The 21731-nt window shown below is 41.4% G+C and overlaps 1 protein-coding gene across 1 annotated transcript in view; it reads left to right on the forward strand.

Annotated features, from left to right (window-relative positions):
• The window catches only part of abr (ABR activator of RhoGEF and GTPase), a 131990-nt gene that overhangs the window by 63400 nt on the left and 46859 nt on the right, over positions 1-21731 (forward strand). The window contains 9 exon segments of the mRNA XM_030745870.1: positions 564-662; positions 4027-4212; positions 9806-9913; positions 10934-10994; positions 16165-16187; positions 16189-16218; positions 16953-17093; positions 17375-17496; positions 20082-20250. Coding sequence (XP_030601730.1) covers positions 564-662; positions 4027-4212; positions 9806-9913; positions 10934-10994; positions 16165-16187; positions 16189-16218; positions 16953-17093; positions 17375-17496; positions 20082-20250 — 939 coding nt within the window.

Below are 21731 nucleotides of genomic sequence, written 5' to 3' on the forward strand. Positions count from 1 at the left end.
AAGTGAGCATAATATGAAGAAAGATGAAGTGCAGGTGTAATGGGAATGTGATCATCAACCAGTGTCTTCTATGATCACGTTACATTTTTTTTTCTCTTTTAAAACCTACGTAATTTGGCTCTGATCATTATTTACCACAAACTGAGGTGTGTCCTGCTCTGTGTTTCTCAGACATCATTAGGATGTTGACTTCCTTGATGTTGACATCAGAAATCATCAGCTGCCTGGAGTCACTGCAGATAACCACTTCAGGCAATACAGAGGAAATGAGCTATTTTGGTGTTTTTATAAGATTTCTAATATGCATTTGTTGCTCATTCCTTTGCACTTGTCACTGTGTGCGTATTAAGCTCATGTTTACCTGTTGTGGCAATTCCACTGGCATCATGCAGGAAATGAAGTCATGGAACTTTAATGTGACGTTAGTTAGAAATGAACCTTGGACTTATTGTAAATATGTTAGCAGATTTTTTAAATTTTTTTTTTTGCTTGTATTCCAGTGTGTTAAATGTGTATCTAACCAAATAAAAGCTTATTACAGTCCGGTCTGGTTTATCCTACAGGGAGACATAGAGAAAGGACTGGAGATGAAGAAATTGGTTCTGTCTGGTTTCTTGGCCAGTGAGGAGATCTACATTAACCAGCTGGAAGCCCTGCTACTGGTGAGGCACACAGACAAAAAACACTCACACAAGTATTAAGGCTCCTATAGTCACCTGACTGTTGCATTGCTGCTCCTGTGGTCATTGGTGTGAACTGTGAGACTGTCAGAACACTATCGGTGGTTGATGGCCACACTTAAAGCGAGACCACAGATGCTGCACTTTATTGCAATGTTAACGAATCATGCTTCCTCATGCTAAGCCGCTATGTCGCATCCTGCTGCTCTTGACCACATGCTCTACTTTGACTGATAGTCAGCTAAATCTAAAATTAAGATACACAAATGAATACAAAAAACTACAGCATAAAATCTCCAGGAAAAGAAAAAAAAAAGGCTTTAATTAGTTGGTGAGAACAAAAGATTGCACTAACACTGGCAGAAATCTGGTCTGACTCTCAGTTCCTTCCCGTTGAGTTCTTGGTGACAACACAACGACTTATCGTACAGTTCCACCATTAAAGAGTTTGTTCCTCTCCTTCTCTACTTCCTCAGTCTTGGAGAGCATGCCTAAAACAGACTTTGGAGCCTTTTGTTTTTGCTTCATTGCATTCTTTTGTATGTCTTTTTGTGTGCTGGCTTTCAGCAAAATAATACACTTGCTCCATACAGAATAGGTGCACCTTACTTTGTGGGTGCATCCCTGGAGATCTGGTGTTTCAGAATCCCCCTTTTTTTTTTTTTAGCATTATGGGGTTTTTTTAGTTTGTTTTTAGTGTTAGCCATGTATACAATGGATGGATGACATCTCCAAATTGTACCCAATCAGGTTGTTTATATTATTTTTTCCTTCTTCCCAGTAGCTCTGAATCTTTAAACAATCCCAAAACTTTCCAGGCTCTGTATTACATTCATACAGAGGTGTGATTGTGTGCTCAGGCGCCACAGCACTGGTGTGCAATGCACTCTGTCGATTATTTTAAACAGGGTTTTTGCTATGGCAGTCTCCTGTCTTGTATCCTACTGCTGCTGTTTTACATATGTTCTGTGGAGTGGTTCGATTGTAAATAGAAAGTTTAAAGGTTGAGTTAGGATCTCCCTAGACGAGATTTATTTGAGGCTTTTATGTTTTTGTTTTTGTGTAGTTTTGGTGTTTAGTTTGTTTTTGTGTATTTAGTTTTAGTTTCTGGATAAAATATGTAATGTGAAGGAATCCAAAATAAATGCTGGAAACTGTAGTTTTCTCGCAAGTTTCTAAAACACTTCATTGTTTCACCATCAGACAGCTTAACAAGCTCAATCTCCCCTACTGCCAGATTTCATACACTGAGTCCTGACATGAAGGTGAAATGTCAGGGTTGTTTCTAAAGGGGACAAAGAGAGAAGTATTTCTTCAGCTGGAAATATCTTAATTATGTTCCATGTCTCCAAGGTTTTTGAAACAATGAAATTATTCTGAGCTTCTAGAGTGTGTTTTTTTTTTTTTAACATTTACAGACAAACCCAGTGTGCATGATTATGGTGATCAATTTAATGCAGTATAGGAAGTAGATATCTTTCAGCTACGTAGCAGTTGCTATACTATGTTGGTTCATATACAGCCTAGGAAAGTAGATCATGAGAAGTGTCTCTTTTCCATTTTCTTAATGAATATGGACTACAAGGGTAAATGAAGCTTGAAGCTGAAGGACGAGTCCTGTCGGGCTTAGTTAGCTTGTGGGACTCCGGAGTTAACTGACAGGTACCAGCAGACCAGCCGGCACATGGCCTGGGTGGTGGCCAAAGCAAAAACTCTGGTGTGGGAGGAGTTTGGTGATGCCATGGAAAAAGACTTTCGGACGGCCTTGACGTGATTCTGGCAAACTGACAGGAGACTCAGGAGGGGAAAGCGGTGCTCTACCCACACAATTTATAGGGCCGGTGGGGCGCCCCTGACTTCAACTGAGGCTATAGTCAGGTGCTGGAAGGGATACTTTGAGGACCTCCTTAATCTCAATGACACGCCTTCTGTAGTGGAAGCAGAGTCAGGGGACGAGGGGGACGACTCGCCCATCACTGGGGGTGAGGCCACTGAGGTGGTTAAGCAACTCCTTGGTGGCAGGACCCCTGGGGTGGATGAGATTCGCCCTGAGGTCCTGAAGGCTCTGGATGTTGTAGGGCTGTCTTGGTTGACGCGCCTCTGCAACATTGGGGGAATCACACTAATCAGCCTCCCTGGTAAGGTCTATGACAGGGTGTTGGAGAGGACGGTCTGTCCGTTAGTTGAACCTCTGATTCAAGAAGTACAATTCAGTTTTCATCCTGGATCAGCTCTTTATCCTCTCAAGGATATTCAAGTGTGCGTGGGAGTTTGCCCATCCACTTTACATGTGTTTTGTGGAATTGGAGAAGGCATTCAGCAGCATCCCTCTGGGTATCCTTAGATACACCTCCACAGCGAAAGGAGCCAGTTGTGGTGGTTCAAGCATCTGACTAGGATGCCTCCTGGGCGCCTCTTGGATGAGGTGTTCCAGGCATGTCCTACCGGGAGGAGGCCCCTTGGCAGACCCAGGACATGTTGGAGAGATTATATCTCTTGGCTGGCCTGGGAACTGCTTGGGGTGTCCCCCCTGGATGAGCTGGAGGAGGTGGCTTGGCAGAGGTAGGTCTGGGCTTCTCAGCTTAGGCTGCTGCCCCCACAACCCGGCCCCAGATAAGCGGAAGAAGATGGATGGATGGATGGATGGATGGGTTCATTAAAAATTCTTAAAAATAAATTTTTCTGGCTACTCCAGCTTTTTTTTTTTACAATATTAATATCTGTAATGATGTGAGCAGCACAACAGTTTAGTTTCACAGATACAACAGTTGATTTGTTTGCGATTTGAAGTTTAAACACAAATTAATAATGACAGTGTTGTACAGTGGCAATCATAAACTTGTTTTTATTTACTATAGTTTCCTTGATGATAATGGAAATTAATGAGGACCAACAGATTAAATCTAATGATGACTCTCCAGCCAGCTGCTTTGCTGTCATACATAGACCACAATAGAAACACTGAGTGTCAGAGCTTTTAAAAATAAGCCAGCCTGTCTGATGTATCTTAATACAGTGAGATGCTGACTCATCATTAGCCCTAGAGAGCTGACGTAAAAAGCCTTTTCAGTTTTCACTGTAATTCATGGCTGTCCTCTCCACACACGCCCAACATGAGCACACTGCACATCACTATGATTAACTGAGCTGGCCTGCAATCTGCCTGAGCAGGAACATCAAAACAGAGAAAACTGTCACCCAGTTGCAAAGAGGCCAGGATTGCTTATCACAGGGTGATGCATTTAAGCTTTCCCTTTCTGGCATTGGTCCTAATAGGTCCTGTTATTGGCCTGATCTGGTCTGATCTGAAGTTAGAGGTTTCAACCCATTTTCTGTGTCTCTCTAGCCCATGCGACCCCTGAAAGCAACAGCCACAACCTCTCAGCCTGTCCTGACCATCCAGCAGATAGAGACCATCTTCTACAAAATCCAGGACATCTTTGAGATCCACAAAGAGTTCTACGACACCCTCCTACCCAACATCCAACAGAGGGACGAGAAGGTCACTGTGGGACATTTCTTCCAGAAGCTGGTGAGTCTGACGTGGGTGACATAAATTACAGTGTGTGGATCTTTTATTTCCCTCGCCATCATTTGCAGGGTACATGTAAATGGCTATTAAAAGGAGAATTGTCAGGCTTCTCACTGTTTGTACTTTGTGAATCACTTGTCTGAATTAGACTGTGAGTGCGTAAGTGGCTGTGTGTGTGCCCCCGCACTGTGGCCTGGGTGCATTAGCAGAAATGTTGCAGCCTCTGATCTATCACTGTGTCATATTTGCAGTGGGTTAAACATTAAACAGTACACAAAGGAAAAACAGCATTGTTCTGTGCATCTAAATGTGTCTTTATATGGAATTAGACAGGATCCAGGCCTCGGCTTGTCACAAAGTGGGTTAGAGCAGTATATTGTCAGATTTGTAGTGGGTAATGTGATTGAAGAGGCACACAATGAGCTGTGCATATGCTGTACAGTGTGCTTCACCCAGAAAAAATAAGAATCCACATATAAAGTGTGAAAATCCAGAGGTAGCATCACTAATTATTAAGTTCAGTGGTCAGTTTAATCACTTTTACTTACCTTGGTACTGAAAGCTGTGGTGTAGCTGGTGTAACGGTAACTGAAATGAACACCTGCACAGTTTGTCCTGTTCCTTCATTCTGAGTATGTCCACTGTGATCAGGCAGGTGGTAACACTGTGATTTGTAACTTTCCTTGACTGGAAACTCTGCAAAAATACTCTTTGTCTTGTCTTTGACTTTAAACTGTTTTCCTACTTCTGTACATGTAAACAAACTATATATATATATATATATATATATATATATATATATATATATATATATATATATATATATATATATATATATATATATATATATATATATATATATATTAATCCCAAAATGTAGCTCATAAAAAGAGTTAGAAAATAACACTTGCATGTCAAAGACACTTACATAGTGTTAAATCGTGTTACATAGTGTTATCAGCAACATTATAGTAATACAGATTGCGTACAGTAGTTGTCTGACATAGGTGTGATGAATTCTTAGCAGTTTTTTTTCTGCTTGCATCAGATGATTGAACAGTTTCAGTAACTATAAGCAAGCTTGTGTTTTAAAATGCACTGTAAGGCTGTACTGTTGTGAAAAGAATAAAAGTCAGGTTATGTTGACTTGAAGCCTCGAGGATCTGAATAATTAATCTTACTCAGATGCCCTCTTGTAGGAGATCATTTTGCCACGTTATTAGCACATTGTTGTTTTGACTGGCGGACCAAATGTTGTGCCAGCTCAACAAAGACAAAAATATAAGTGACTGTATAAAGTTGAAAAATATTTTTGGTTCCTCAGAGGTTTTTTTTTGTTCACTTACTAGATTTAGAACTGTAAATATTTGTTGTTATGAACAAACAACAAATTGCAGAATGTATATCAGTAAAGATTTAAAAGATCCGTTGTGTGATTTAACTGTTCCTTTAACATTTTTTGATCAGTATATATTGCGTGCAGTTCTGTTTATCACAAGGTTGAATGTCACATGTATCTATTCACTTACCAGCCCCTTGGCTTAACACCACAGTGCTGTGAGAATAACTTTTTTTTCCTCCTTTTGTTTTGGAATCATTTTGAGGAACCTGTAAGGTCATTCTAATTAAAACTCTGCTCTCCAGGGGGTAGATCTCATTTTCAGTTTTGGTTTTCAGGTGCGTTTTGATGTCCCCAACTGTTATTTACCATGACTTAGAGGCGTGCAACTCAGTGTTCATGACAACAGGCAACATAAAAAAAAAAAAAACTCGGTCTATTAAATGTGCCAATGTACAGTATCATTCTAAAGCTTGCATCTAAATTGCCAAATGTCATTAACAGTTTGATTACGCGATTGAAACGCGATGAAGCACTTTATTAATAAGAGAAAATACTTAATGTTCAGATGTGAAAATATGTTAGTGTTAGTGAGAGATTGGCATTATGTTTAACTGCAGGGAAAATGAGCGCAGTTTTCATACAGAAATATAATGTCTTATTAGTTTAGGTGCTTCCATTCAACAGACCCCTCCTCACTGTGGACTGCAAGACTCGCAGCACTAAGCGGCACCTATTAGTGTAGTCATCAGCTCCCATCTGTGCCGCGTATATGTGCGTACATGAATATGTCACGTGGCAGCTAAACATTAGTCAGTGGCAGTGCGAGAGTGCAGATGGCAGTTTAATTAGCTGCTCTGCTCCCTACTGCTCCCCGTCAGCAGCACGGGTGCCACTGGAGCAACGCGGACAGAAAGGGTTACAGAAAACGGGCAGAGGACGATAACCGCCTGCCAAAGTTTCAAGTTTTACTACCTTTCTCAGACAAGAGGAAGGCTTAGCTGCAGCCTGTGAGTGCAAGAGTGTGAGCAAATTATTACAGTCCTAGTCACCCTAGAGGTATGAAGTGGGAAGGGTTCAATGTAGTTTGTAGTAGTATATTAATTATAACAGAACTCCATCTTTTCACAGTAATTATTAACTGTAATCTACATACTGTGTATGTTTCTGTGTGTGTTGATTATTGCGGTCACATAATAACCTTTTTAGTAATGCATGCACTGAGGTTCTGGAATTGTAACAGCTGGTTACTGTCACAACAAATAAAGCCTACTCAAATTCAGCACAGGCGTTAAGTATTACAGCCAGGATAAATCATAATATCTTTAGAGAATTTAAGTTAAAACTTGAACAAACCTGAACAAACACCAGCAAAACTAACAACATTCCCATTATCTTCAGTGGCATATTAACACGTAGACCATATCAGAGATGGAAGTAGCTACACTGACATCACCCACTGGTTTCTGAAGTCCTATTTTGAAACTTCAAGTTTCCGCCGTCATCATCTTAGCTGCAAAAATACTAGGCGTGGCAATGAAGCCACACGCTCACTGACTGAAGTGGGACTGACAACTCAATAGCCAATGAGCATGTGGTTTCAGACCACAGTCCATTTTGAAACATGGTATGTCCAAGGTTGCTAGGGGGAAAAATGTGTGCTCTTCAACTGGTTGGCGTTGGTTTCTAGAGGTTGCTAGCTCTTGATGGGTGAAACTGGTTGCCAAAACCTTCTAGTGAATGCTTCAGTTGTTAGCAGATTTCCACAGTTGCCTATAGTGTTTCATGTTTGTCTGCAAATACTAACTACTAGCCCCAGCAGTAGTAAAACTTGCTGGGCTGCAGCCCACATTTTTCAAAAGGTGCAACTTTAACTTTGAAGGTCAGCCTTCTCCATTTTGTTTGCATCGCACTTTTCACAGGTTTATTAGAATAGAATAGAATAGAATAGAATAGAGTGCCTTTATTGTCATTATACAGGATGTACAATGAGATTGGAGCGATTTAGAGCTTGGAAAGCAGCCAGACAGTGTTTGTGGCGATGTCCATCACTTCCATTCAAACTGTGGCTGCAGCAATATGCTTGTTACCAAAGCAATCACAAGGAAGTTTTTGCCAGCTGGTTGGGGAATACTCGTTTTTCCTAGCAAGAGGTGGGTCGGCGGGGGGGTGACTTCCCGGTTTGTAAGCCTGCATGGCAGGGATTTTAGCAATCATTTTCCTAGCGACTGCCATCAGCCTCCAACAACCACTCACAACTGGTTGGGGAATACTCTCCCCCCCCCCTCACGACAGGCAGTTGCGGTCACGGGCTAATCTCTAGGCCAGTGTGACTGGGGCTTTATTCACTTGACCCTACAGTGTCACTGTGATTGTCACATGTCCAAAATGGCAGCCAAGTTAAAGTCATGTGGTTTGTGATCACGTGTTTATGAAACCTCAATAGTGGTTGCCCCATTTTAGCGCAAAGGTTGTGGCTGCAAACGCTTGTGCACAACCGACTGACGTGAGTTTTAAAGCTCAAGAAGGAAGATTTTATCTCTGCAATAGAGGGAACTGTGAGCCATTGTAGAAAACAGAGGATGTTGCATATATTGACGGACTATCTAATTGTGCAATTGAGATTTCACCCATTACGTCAGCAATAAGTCGGAAAGCTATAGTCAAAGGAGCAGTGTACTCATATTTGAGATTATCTGGAACAGTACAGAACATTTGTTTGGTTACTGACGTAATATCATTTTGAAGTTTTTTCATTCACTACATTCAGTACACATCTCTATAGAGAGACGTGTACAAAGAGGAGCAGTCAAATTTATTTTTTTGGCTCTTGGAAATGACGCAGCCGCTCACGGTCTTGTTAGTCTTTGTGTCTGAAGTCTTTGCTGCTGCTGTTCTTTGTTGTTTTTAACTGATCACATGAATTGTGCATTAAAAGAATGGCAAATGCTCTGAAAATATTGAGTACAGTGCTTAGATGAGGTTTTTGTGTTACTCTCAGAGCTGTATGCAATAAAAAGTTTAAAAAAAAAAAGGGAGCCCTAAGCTGTCCAACGTGTCCATGTGGATTTAAATAGTCCGCAGGCGTTTCTGTCAGCTAAAAAGTCTCTCCCTCCAGTTTTTCTTCATCTTCTCCTTCCCACGTTCACTTTCAAACACAAGCTGTTGTTTTCTGTCCTGCCACTTTGACCTGTGATTTTTGTTTTCTGAAGTGTGGGCGTTTTGTCTGGACTGTGACTGATGCCGCTTTCATGCTGGTCACAGTGCGTCCGAGAAACACGGTGAACTCATGAAATATCATAACGTCATCCTGCTTGGTTTGTTCTTTCCAGCCAAGCTGCCAAATCTCCATCTCTGGAAATTCAGCAATGACACGTTGTGGTTTCTCTTTTCCATCCACGGCTTTGGTTTGTCATAATGTAGTGTCTAGTTATAATGAGATGATGCACACGTGGTGACTTTTGTTTTTGCTCATCTATTGTTCGTTTGATTCATTACGTGATTTCACATTTTTGTCATCAGTATTCTTAACATCACACATTTTTGTGATGTTTCCATTCATCGATTGTTGCTTATAACATACTGATCTACAACACCGTTCAAATGCCACATGAGGCCACACTGTTCCCTCGTCTTTGCTCCCGAGCCCAACTTTCCACTTCACACTCCAAGGGGAAGTGGAAGGAGAGGAAATGAAAATAAGAGGACATGGAGTTTAAGGACAAAAGTCTTACTCATGCACTCTATTCAGCTGAATCCAATTTCATTGCTTTAATAGGATGCAGTCAGCTCTTCAGCCCAGGCATTGAAGCATAGCTGTAGCAGGATGCATATTCATGCACTGCTGGTCTGCAGCTTGTGTTACAATGCACATACAGTGCTTCAGAGAGGGGCCGTAAATGAAAGGGAAGAGGACAGAGAAAGAGAGTGACTATTTCAATCGGGAGGGACTGCACAGCGCCGCCAGTGAAGTGGCGTTTTGAGAATGTCATCAGACTGTGTGCGTTCACTTAATGACTTTAAATTGAATTCTGTCGCATGCAAAACTCTGAAAATGATCTTTTAAGGTGAATGCAAAGTAGGGCTTTCTCCACTTTACTTTGGTTAACTGCCATCAGTGCCATGACATACTTGTGTTCATGTTGACAATTTAAATAAAGCGGGTATAAGCTGAATACGACTATCATTGTCTTTGTTCCTCTCGCACCTTCTTGTTAGCTGAACATCATTTCTTCTGACTTTTGCTTGCTCCAGGCCAGTCAGTTGGGCGTGTACAAAGCCTTTGTGGACAACTACAAGGTGGCGCTTGAGACAGCAGAGAAATGCAGCCAAGCCAACAGCCAATTCCAGAAGATATCTGAGGTGAGTTCATCCTCCATGATAACCCAAAAAAAAAAAACCCCACATGTAACCAGAGAACATCTGGATAGCAAATATGTCATTTTATCATAAAGATTTTATTTTTGCGATGTGCTACATTTTAACATCAGCATATCAAACTTTTACATAGTAATAATAAGGCTCTGTCAAACCAGTCGTTCACTGGTCTCAAGTGTCTTAAACCATTGTGTTAATTCTCTCAGCAAAGCGAAGAGGAGCACAAATACACGAGAACACAAAGCCGAGCAGGCGATTCAAAACATCCTCTTTTTGGTAGGAAACAACAGCGTTTATGGGAAATGTGGTCTTATTTTGAGGAACCTTTGTTGAAAGTGAGGTATTTGTGTTAAAATGTGCTTGGCCCAGCACTTAGCCAGCAAGCTTTTTAGGTAACAGAAAGACGAGAAGTTGCATTCATAGAAAGCTACTGGACTACAATGTGTTAGCAAGCAGTTGTAGCACAGTGATATATTTAGCATTTACGAAAAAGTGGATTTGGGGGGGGGTGTGTGTTGCTGGGTAGGTGTTAAAGATGTTAATTAACTGAAAATTTCTGTGGCAGAAGTGACCAATAATGTCACACACTCATTCCCCTCATTTCCATGCTAGTTTTTCACACCTTAGACCTCCACAGGATATAGTTAGATTGTTGCTTATTGTTAAGTGTTTGTACCTCAACAAAGATTGTGAGGCAAAAGGGCTTTGGGGATCTGTTGATAAATAGCACCCTGTGTCATCTTTTCTTAAAACACAAGCTTAAGAAAGCGGTCGTCTTTCATTTTTTTTTTTACATAAAACGTTCCACTTTCTGTTGCGTTGCAAACATGCTGTAGAGGTTTGGTGGTGGTTGTTATTTAATCAAAGGGAAGCTTCATCTTTGGCTGTCTCAATCAGCCGCACTGATCCTGTACTCCATTAATTTAGCCTCAGCCACACAAGTGCAGCACAAACCTTTCACTGTGTGCAATTAATTAAGCCGATCATTCCACTCTTCTGTTTCAGAACCTCAAAGTAAAAAGTCCTAAAGACTCCAAAGATTGTACCACAACTAGCTCAATGGAGGGTAAGTTTGTGTTGCTTGTATCTCTATGCGTGCGTGTGCGTGTGCACGTGTGTGTCTGTCTAGGCTGGATTGCTGCTTTAAGATTTCAGCCCTGCCTCTTGTATATGCAGTGGTGAGCTTCGGGAGGCAAACTGGTGCATGTGTGAGCCTCTCTCTATCTATCTCTCTCTCTCGCTTTCTCTCTCTCTCTCTCTCTCTCTCTCTCTCTCTCCTCTCTCTTGCTTCTCTCTCTTCTCTCCTCGCTCTCCTGCTCTCTCGTCTCCTCATCGCTCTCTCTCTCTCCTCGCTCTCTCTCTCTCTCTCTTCGCGCTCTCTCTCTCTCTCTCTCTCTCTATGCCTGAGAAAGGAGGCAGTGAACAGGAGAGTAGAGTCAGGAGAGGAGAAGAGGGATATGGAGGTGCTTCTGGTCCTCAGACTGTGTTGTAACTGCACATACGGTAATGAATGCATGATATGAGCTTCCCGCTGTTTGATGTAGGGTATCTGTGAGGGCAATCTGCGGCTTTTACAGTGCTTATAGTATACTGTGTTTGCTGTGAAGTTGAAGCAGTTATTAATAAGCTGTAAGATTGACATTTGGACCTTTTATGCTCATGCCTGCCGAAATGGATTTTTGATTTTTCTTAACATTTGTGTGCCCGTGATGAGCTTTTGTGTGGCTGTTGAGTGATGCGTCTGTATGTTTAAAAGCTGGGCACGTTTAGTCTGTATAAGGACTGCTGGCCCCAGGCTGCTCCTCGTACAGAATACTTATCTCCAGAGGATCGGGACAAGTCTGGTCTGTGTGTGTGAGGTTGTCTGTCGTGGTACATGCCTGTACTCTGCTGGTGCCTTGCTAACTTGGGTCATTTTGGGGATTGTGTTTGGGTAAATCGGAGAGAGAGGGGGGGGGGGGGGGGGGGGGGGTAGACCGTATTTCTGTGCGGGAAAGGTAAATGTTATGAGCTGTATGCAATGATTAGCAGATATGATGGTGCAGCTCTGTTAGGCTGACAGAGGCTGGGTGAGTGTTCATTTGTATGTCAGTTTTCAGTGGCATGTACCTGTGAAGTGTGTATTAATTTATGCATTGTAAATGAGAAATAATCAACCCCTCCTGGTGGTTTTAATCCTATTCTTTCTGCAGCTTTCCTTTTCCAGATTGTTTTTGAACAATCTCTTTGCTTTACTGTAGTTTCACATGGCTGTTAAGTACCATGAAACTGGTCTCATATGTCCTCAACAATCAGGGTGTGTCATCACCCAAGGCACTTGCTTTAATTACTATTTATATTACAGTGCCTTAATTACCTGGTGGGTCAGTCAAGGGGTTTCTCCACCTTAACTCTGAAACAAATGCTTCCTTTATTTATTCTGTTAATCTTTTATCATTTTCCCTCCTTTCTTTCCTCGACTCCATCAGCTTCTCTTACCTTCAAAAGGATATAACAGGATCACAGCTTGATGACTGATGGCTTATTGTGTGTTTTCTCCAGTGAAATAAGTTAGATTGTTAATCTGGTGCAATAATAAAGCCCCTGACCACCTCCTAATGAATGGATGCAACAAACCAAACGAAAACAAAAAAAACAAATACCAACTCAAACAAGCATCTGATAGCCTGTTTTGCGTATAAATGAGGACTCTTGCTCTGCACTGCGACCATTTTTTTCTTTTCTTAATCCTCCTTTATTTTCCCTTTTCTATGCTATTGGTCTTGTTCTGTCCTTCTCACCCTCCTTCACAGGCTTATGGCTGGCATTGGCAGCTGAGAGTTCTGCTAAAATACAGAGGCCTGAAACCTGGCAGACCGCCTGTCCTAACTGTGGACCTAAAGCTTTTTCAAACACTTTGCCCACATGGTCAAGCACCTCGTTAGCAAAGCTGAACTATCTGTCCATCAGCCAAGTCATCAAGGCGACCTTGGGAAAACGACCAATCAGACACACCTCACTGTGTCAGGACATCGACTTCCAATAATCCTCCCCTCTCTACGTGATTCTCGCTCTCTCTTTGTGTCTTCATCCTCCCCCGTCCTGACTTTTGACTAGACTTTGAGCCTCTCTTGTCCTTGTCTGTAAAATACACACAAGTCACATAATCCAGACAGACACTGAGTAGATTTTTGTCTACATTAGCATTCAGGTGACAATCCTTAATCTGTCTTTGTATTCAGGAGAGTAGCTTCATTATTCAAATCTCTTATATATAATTATTGTGTTTCGCAGGGTTGGACAAACTAGAGGAAATGAGAAGAGAAAAAGAAAATTTTTGGATCTCTGAGCTTCCTTGATAGGTTCGAGACTAACCCATCTTGCATATTAATACAAAGTCACTTTACTTGAGTAAAGCAGTAAAATGTATCAGTAATACATAAGAAGCATAATGTTGACTTATGGGACCTGGTCCAAACCAAAATAGTTAAAAAAAAAAAAAAAAAAAAAAGGCTTTGACTGAAACCTGCAAAAACATTTCTGGTTGCATAATTCTGATTTCGTTTATAGATTAACTTTTTATTTAACCTCATAGAGTTTTCTGATAAACAGGTATTGATCTCATATTTAAAAATTGCAATGCTGCTATATTAAAAATATATATATTTTTAATGTTGTTAAACACACACACACTCTCTACCAGTAATAGTCTCGTTAACACTTCAAAAACGGTATATTGCAGTATTGCTCCTTAATGCTACAGTCACACTAAGGAAAACAGGGACAATCATTGTGACTGTGTGCAATGAATATTGTTGTCTTTGAAATGGTTGCCTCAAAGACACGGACCGCTCGCAGTCAGCTGCCTTCTCAAAGAGACTTTGGTTTGTGATAATGTGGCAATTTTAAATCAGCAAAACCAACAAATCTGTTGCCGTCACATAAATTGAGATTAACTGTTTACATTCCAGTCCAGTCAGAACCTCATAGATCTGAAACAAATGCAGAAATTCATCCAGAAATAGTGACGCAACCTTGCTTTTATACAGGAAATATAAGAAGAATACAACCAGTTGGAGACCAGTTGAGTTCCCTGTTGCACCAGTGACAAGCCTCATACAGCAGGCACAGACTGCAACGAACTGGCAATCTGTCTGTGTTTATACATTATTATTTGCAAACCTTTGCCAAGCTGCCTGAACAGTCCAAGTCACGATTGTTTGGAGACAGGTTGCCTTTCACCAGGTGACCTGTGCGGTCGCCTTATGATCCAGAATGGTCGCCCAGAGGTTGAGGGTGTTGCATGTATTAGATTATTAGGAAAATATTAGCATTTTTACAAGCTATGCTGGTGTACATGCTAATTATTATAATTGCTTAACATGAGAATCTAAGCACTGGCTTAGTGAGCATGTAAACATGCTAGCATTAGCTTTTAACTCAGATTGTCACTGAGAGGATATTAGTTTTGTCACGTGGCACAACGTAGAGGACAAAACACTTAGTACTTACAGAAACTGTACAAACACCTGGTACTTTTGCTATACTCAAGTCATCCTAAAGCCATCTAATCCTTCCTGAAATACCTGCACGTGAAATGAATTCAAATCCACACACACACACACACATTACGATGCCCACTGCCGGTGCAGTCAATACAGACTCTAGTAAATCTTCCTGGAAGTATCAATATAGGTTCACTGAGCCACGACCAGCAGTGGAGGCGGCATTATTAATGACCAGACAGTAGAGAAACTTGAAAGAGCATCAGCAAGTCCCTCCAAAAGATTTCCTTTGGTCTTCTACAGTTTAAGCGAGTGAATGTCTGCTTGAAGATCGAGGCTGTGTGCAGTGTTAATATGATGAGCCTCATCAGTAGAGCTGATAATGTTCCCTGTGGGTTTCTACTCTTGCTCTTTAATTTCATAAATTGGAAGCAGAAGCAAGGCAGAAAGAGAGGAAACACTTAAAAGTATGAATACAGAAGAGGGAGAGAACACCACTGTACATACGAAAAGACCGTTATTGAATGGTTTCAACAGATCGAGTTTAACATTCAAAGAGAAGTGCAGCTTAGCCTGTAGCTCTCTCTGGAGCAGAGCACAGTCAGCGTGGGACACCCTTCTCTGCATACAGAAGACACGGCTCTCCTCTCTCTGTTTCACTTGGTTAGCTCTTCTTCTTCACTTTAGAAATAAGCAGCTTTAAGTCTGTTTTCACTATAATTAACAGAGATTAGCATGATCACTAAGTGGAACTTTGTCAGCTAATTTTATGCTTATGGCCTTGTGTGTTTTTTTTAAACATGCATTTGTTGCGTTTCTAGAGCATGCTACTGTACTGTATCTTATATGTTGTGTGATACTGGTGGTACTATTTTGAGACCTTGAGGTACTTCAGGTGGTTTCCTTACATGAGTGCTGGAAAGAAAAGTCTGTCTTCTTTTCTTGTTTGCTTCTTCTTTCTCTCCTTAGAGGTTCTCACATCTGCCGTCTTTCCTGCTGCTTATCTCCTCACTATGATTTTTTTTTTTTCTTTTCCATCATTTTTTTTTCTCCATCCTTTGCTCTGCCCTGTCTGTGGGAGTTGTCAGAGAGCTGTCATGTATGTCAGCTGCTGCTGCTGTTCACACCACCTTAGCAGCAAAGCCTTCCCCAGGGAAACCAGCCGAGTGTGGTTATACAGGCTTAAACTGTGACTGGGAGGCAAGAAGGGTGGCGTGTTGGCACGCGGTAGTCTTATTGCACTTTTTATAGATGCATCCATCTGCGTGCCTTGTCTGTGTTTGCTTCGAGTCCAGTGTCCAGGTAGTCTTTAGTTTACCTCACATCAGTCTAAATATGCACAGCTGTTTAAGATAAATAACAATAACACAATTCTCTGTTGCTCTCCCACATGGAAAGCATTGTTTTACTTGACTCCCTACATTGAGGTCAAAGGTTATTTGTGATCAGCTGTGTTTCTTGCTTCAGGAAGATTCAGGAGGCTGGAAGCTTGTTGTCATTAGGCTTAACGTTAGTCGAGGAATCAACATCAGTTAGACTATCAGTGCTGTGTTTAGCTCGGTGGAAGCAAAGCGGGAATTTTTGTCCTTGTGTGAGCAGTAAAACTGTGACCTACTCTGTGTGTGTGTGTGTGTGTGTGTGTGTGTGTGTGTGTGTGTGTGTGTGTGTGTGTGTGTGTGTGTGTGTGTCTGCATGTATTGATTTGCCTGTAAGCAATACTGATTCAGAGCCCTCCTCTTCTCCCTCCCACAGCTCTCCTTTACAAGCCGATTGACCCGTGTTACCAGGAGCACCCTGGTCCTTCATGTGAGTAGACAGCTTGCACTTACACGGATTTCAAGGATCAGCCCAAAGCAGTTATGAACATCAGGGACTCTGATTCTGTAGATGCTGTGGCAGAAATCCATTGTATTAAGGTGGAAGACAGATATTTCTGAAAGTATGTCAGGATAAAACAAGAAAATAATTGGAGCAGGTTGCAAACACATCCTTGAGATTAAAGACTTGCATGTATAAGTCCTCAACTTAAGCCTAAAGCCTGCTTTTTCATGTTTATCTCTCTGTCCTCTCAGTCTAGAAGCCTAGAAGAGAAATAATAGCGTAGAAACTGCCAGTCCAAGCAAGCAAGAGATCTCTGGACATGTCTAGTTTGGTTATGGTAGTGTGATACAGGAATCAGTTTGCATAAAAGCTGACAGAACACGCTCCATGTATCCAGCGGGAGTATGTCATGTTCCTGTCACTTAGGCAAATGAAGAGAAGATATTGGGGATGTTTATCTGGGAAGGAAAGATAGTTAGAAATGTTGAAAAGTAGCTCCAACAAACAAAAACAAGAATTGGAAACGAGATTTCCAGAAATTGCTTTAATGTTTGATAAAGAAGTGCGTTTGTGCAGTGCAATTGTAGTTTCAAGAAGATAAAACTAAATTAGAGCCTCTGCTCGTGTTTGGATAGATATTTGATAGTGACTGAGACTCCCATCAGTATACACAAAGGTCAGAGTTAGTTCATGATAAGTTTTTGAATGCGCTTTCACAGGATTTGCTAAAACACACTCCAAAGGACCACCCGGACTTCCCCCTCCTGCAGGACGCTCTGCGGATTTCTCAGAACTTCCTCTCCTCCATCAACGAGGAGATTGACCCTCGCAGAACTGCTGTCACTACACCTAAGGGCGAGGTGTGTGTGTGTGTGTGTGTGTGTGTGCGCGTGTGATAATTTCTGTATGCTCTACTTAAAACACATCTTTGCTAAGTATGAATGAAATTAGATGCTTCAGGTCTGGTCATTTCTTCACTTTTCCCATCTCATGAGGTGTTGTTAGGTACTTAACTATTCAGTGGTATGCACATGTCTCTCTGTAAGCAAGCTAAAATATACGTTAGTATGTCCACTTATTATGTACAATCTTGAACAAGTTATCAGTTCACAACAACAATTAACACGAATTTCTGTTTTAGGCCCGTCAGCTGGTGAAGGATGGTTTCCTGGTGGAGGTTTCGGAAAGCTCCAGGAAGCTACGGCACGTCTTCCTCTTCACCGATCTGCTGCTCTGTGCCAAGATGAAAAAGACTGCTGTGGGGTGAGTCCACCTTACATTTTTCCCCTTCATCCTCTGACAGGGTGAAAAGCTGTGAGTGCAGTGACTGAAATGTGTTCCTTTAAAGCGTGACGTCACACCCATCTTGAGCTGAGAGAAATGCTGAAATCATTCGCAAAAGCCAGAAAGGGGAACGAGGAGGGGGCGTGGACGTGCTTATTAATTCTCAGGCCAGAGAACGCAAGAGAGCAATTCAGCTCTGTCACAGAGTTTTCTTTTGAAGCAGACTGTAGGTATTTTAGACTTAAGCAGCTTTGGGCGGTAACAACCTCTTTCTTTCATTTGCTCCCTCTCACATTAGTGTACTTTCATAAAATCTTCAAATGTGCAGAGATATGGGTGGGTGTGAAGGGAAACAATCCAATATCACACAGCCACTGATCTAAATTTCAAAACACTAAGTAGTGAGTTAGTTTAATATATTGTAAATTATGATAGTGAGTATAAAATGAGCGTCATTTCAAAGACTTCCATTCAAGTGCAGGGGCCTCTGATTAGAGGGCGTTAACTATCTTTTTAAATTTAAATTTCATGGCGCAGAGCAGTACTAAACAGTCAACTCTATCTCACTACAAGCCTTGCAAGGTTCAGGATGTGTGAAATACCAGTTTATATAAATTTGTAGAAATGCCAGTGTTAACAAAAAAAAATGTACATGCTTCATCACGGTGCAGTTATATTATTTAGCTTAAGCCTCGTAAAATTCGTTTGAGTGTGTTCCACCTCTTGAAATATCCACACGTTTTTGAACTGTCCTCGCTGTTTCTACCTACAAAAGATCCCGTCTCCATCTCTGGTTCTGGCTGTGACTAACACAGTGGTTTTTTGGAGCCTCAGTAACAAAGAGAAAGACTTGCAGGCATTTTGTCTCTGTTTTGAGGAGCGGAGTAGCAGATCTGCATGCAGAGCAGAGTTCTGCTGAACGTGTTAAAACGCACAAGTGTAAGCAGAGGGTTTTGTGTTTCCGGGTGCAATCAGAGCAGGGGCCAAAGTAAAGAGAGGTGACAGAAACAGATTGCGCTTGTTTTTGTTTTGCGTGCGGTGCTGCATCTAAATGTTGACACATGTCAGTAGCTTGAGTGTCACACTCACAGCACTGGCTCGCCTCGTCAGCGCTGCAGCTCCTGTTACTTTGATTGGATCCTGTTTTGGTCGACATTCAACCGTTTGTCAGTGTCAATCGCAGCCGCCCCTCACTTGGAGGAACACATAGCGTTGCCATAACTACCAAACCTGCAAATCAGACTATTATGGTCTGGGTTGTTATCTCAATGTGCCGCCTACGGCTTACACTCACACTCAGAGAACAGAGCAAACCATCCAGAAACTCAATCACCTTGACTTTAGTCACTGAGGATCCCTAATCCCCGCTGAATGCCATGATTATCTCCAGTCTATCATTTTAGAATTAGTCCAATTTATGACTTCACACTGCTGCACATTCTGCACCCTGGATATTTCATTATTTCTTTCTATGTATATGCCACCTTTGCTGTTTGTTATTAAAGAACCACAAGATTTGATATGGTGAATTAATCATTTCCTTCTCAGTCATGTATCAAACCCAGCTCTGCCCTTTTCTTTGTGTTTCTGCACGTCTGTGTTGGAGTGTGATTAGAACAGAAACAAATGGGTGGTCTGCAACATAAGAAAACTTCCCGCAAGACCCAGGAGCTCTGAGACAAGAAGGGTTTGATGATGGAGTGGGTGGGTGGGGCAAAAGGGGACCATAACTGGCAGCGGGAGGATGTAAAATTAATGTGCTTAGATAATGAAAGAAATGACAAAGCCTGTCTGGTGGGAGCTGATAGCATCACTGCAAAAGCTTTGAGTGGGAGCGCAAAACTAAGCACAAAGCGAAAGTTAATTTTTGATATGGATGAACAGATCTTTCTAATTCCAGTTAAAATGCATGCATGAGAAAAGTGAGTGCTGTAAATAAAGTCGATTGTTAGTGTTCCCAGTAGCTGCTGTACTGAGATCAGTGAAATCCAGACAACACATTTGTCATTTTACATGCATGTTCGCTATCTTGCCCAAGGGCATGGAGAACGCGAGGATGGAATCTCTCCCAGTCACGTGCAATGTGCAAAGGAGAATATATAATAAATATACTACCATCGGTAGCATTGACATAATTGTTCAGTATGAATTCATTACATCATCAAGCTCTTTAAACTAGCTGTCTGATGAAGGTATTATGCCGGTAATGAGTCGACCGTGCAGCACTCAGAAATGCATATTAAAATCTCATTGCAAATAGTGCACATTCGTGTCCTCAGCCCTTGTGGAAGTAGCGCTCTGCATTCATCATTTTTATTAATATAGCTTGAATGAGTGGGCTGAAAAGGATAGAGGTCAAATGAGCAGACTTAGGGTAGAAAAGTATAACATTTGTGAGTATGGCTTTAAATTGTAATGCTCTCGATTAGTGCAGTTCACGAGGCCGGTTGGATGTTGGTGTTTAAGGTCTGTTTTTTACGGCCATTAGTAAAAAAGAGAAAATATTTATTTTATTGTATTTTTTATTTTTTACAAATTCTGTTTCTGTCTGTGTGTCTCTGCAGTCGCCATCAACAGTACGAGTGCAAGTGGTACATCCCTCTAGCAGATTTAACTTTCCAAACCCTGGACGACTCAGACGCTTCCCCGAGCATCCAGGTCCTGCCAGAGCACGAGATCGAGGAGATGAAGATGAAGATCTCAGTCTTAAAGAATGAGATACAGAAAGAGAAGGTAATCCCTTTTTTCTGGCATTTGCAGCCCAATTCGATGTATTCCTGAGGCTTAGAATGGCTTACTCAGCTATCAGTGGATTTAATTTTGAGCTGATCCTGGATTCATGAATAAAGGAGCAAGTTTAGGGTTTGGAGCCCAGTTAGAGAGCCCGATACAAACAGTTAAGAGCTTTTTGATATTTATCTTTAAATGATAACATTAATATGCATTAAACAAATAAACGTAAAGCATGTGGTGCCAAGATCCACATGATTAGGAGAGGTTAGTTAACTTCTCTGCCCGAAACTTGGACTTTTCAGTGTTCCTTAGATTTAATCAGCAGCTAGATTCTTATTAACAGAAAGAATCCAAATGAAGGAGAAGTTTGGTGTGGTAAACTTTAGTAACCCTTACTTGATTATTTATTATGACATACGAGGACTTCAGTAAGTGAATCGTTACTGTTTGAGTGCATAAAAACAGACAAACAAGTGAAGTCCAAGTATCAATAATATACATCCTGAAACTGAGGAAACTTTGTTTTCCACAAGTAAAAGTGGTAAAAGTGCTGATCCAAACTTAAACCTGGAATGTGTGCCACAGTCTCAGCCTGTTTTGTTTAGCACATGCTGAAACATTCAGTTGTCGTTTGGGGTTGAAAATGAAAGATGTTACAAGTACACAGTAACCCACCCCCCGCACTCATAGTTGCGTTTAAAGGCTTCAGGAGCAGAGAGTTCCTGTTATTCCCCTCTCACAGCGTTAAACTCACCCACCCGGAGCACAGCGAGTGACCGCGGCTGGTATGTAGAGTCACAGGAGACGAATGCAGGGAGAGATTGAGCTGATTGTATCCAGGCAGCTCTGACTCAACCGCTTCCTGGTGAGGATTGGGACTGTGTACGAATTTGTTTTCCTCCAATAACATCAAAAAAAATCTGTTGCATGAATTATATATAAAGACTCTCACAGTATGGGGCTCACTTTAAACAGCTCATACACACTTTCCTGCAAAATAGGAACGATTTCAATAAGCTAGCACTGAGAAGTCTTTACTTTCAACTTTAATTTGCAGTTTAACAGGTTATTAAAAAATAGAGAAGGCAGCCTGTTTTTGTCACGATATAAAGAACACAGGCGAAAACAATCCAACGGGTTAATAATATAAATTGTGGTATTATTGAGAGTGGTTGTATACTGTGTGAGATCTTCACTGAACCACAATTGATTAACTTTATGTAGCCACCTCCAACCAAACATGGTTGTGTCTAAAATCTCAGAGGTCCTACAAGTGTGATCACTGCAACTGCTGCACAAATTTAATAGAAGCCATTAATCATTACATTTACTGTACAGCTTAATTTGTCACCTGTAGGTCAGAATGGAAACATAACCAAAGACAGGCCACTAAATACCTCGACTTAAATGAGGACCTAGATTTGACTCTATTGTCTGTTTAGGATAGCCTCTTGTTCTTTGTACTGTAAGTGGTACAGTTG

The sequence above is a fragment of the Archocentrus centrarchus genome, chromosome 14 (assembly GCF_007364275.1).
Source record: "Archocentrus centrarchus isolate MPI-CPG fArcCen1 chromosome 14, fArcCen1, whole genome shotgun sequence".
Taxonomy (NCBI): Eukaryota; Metazoa; Chordata; class Actinopteri; order Cichliformes; family Cichlidae; genus Archocentrus; species Archocentrus centrarchus.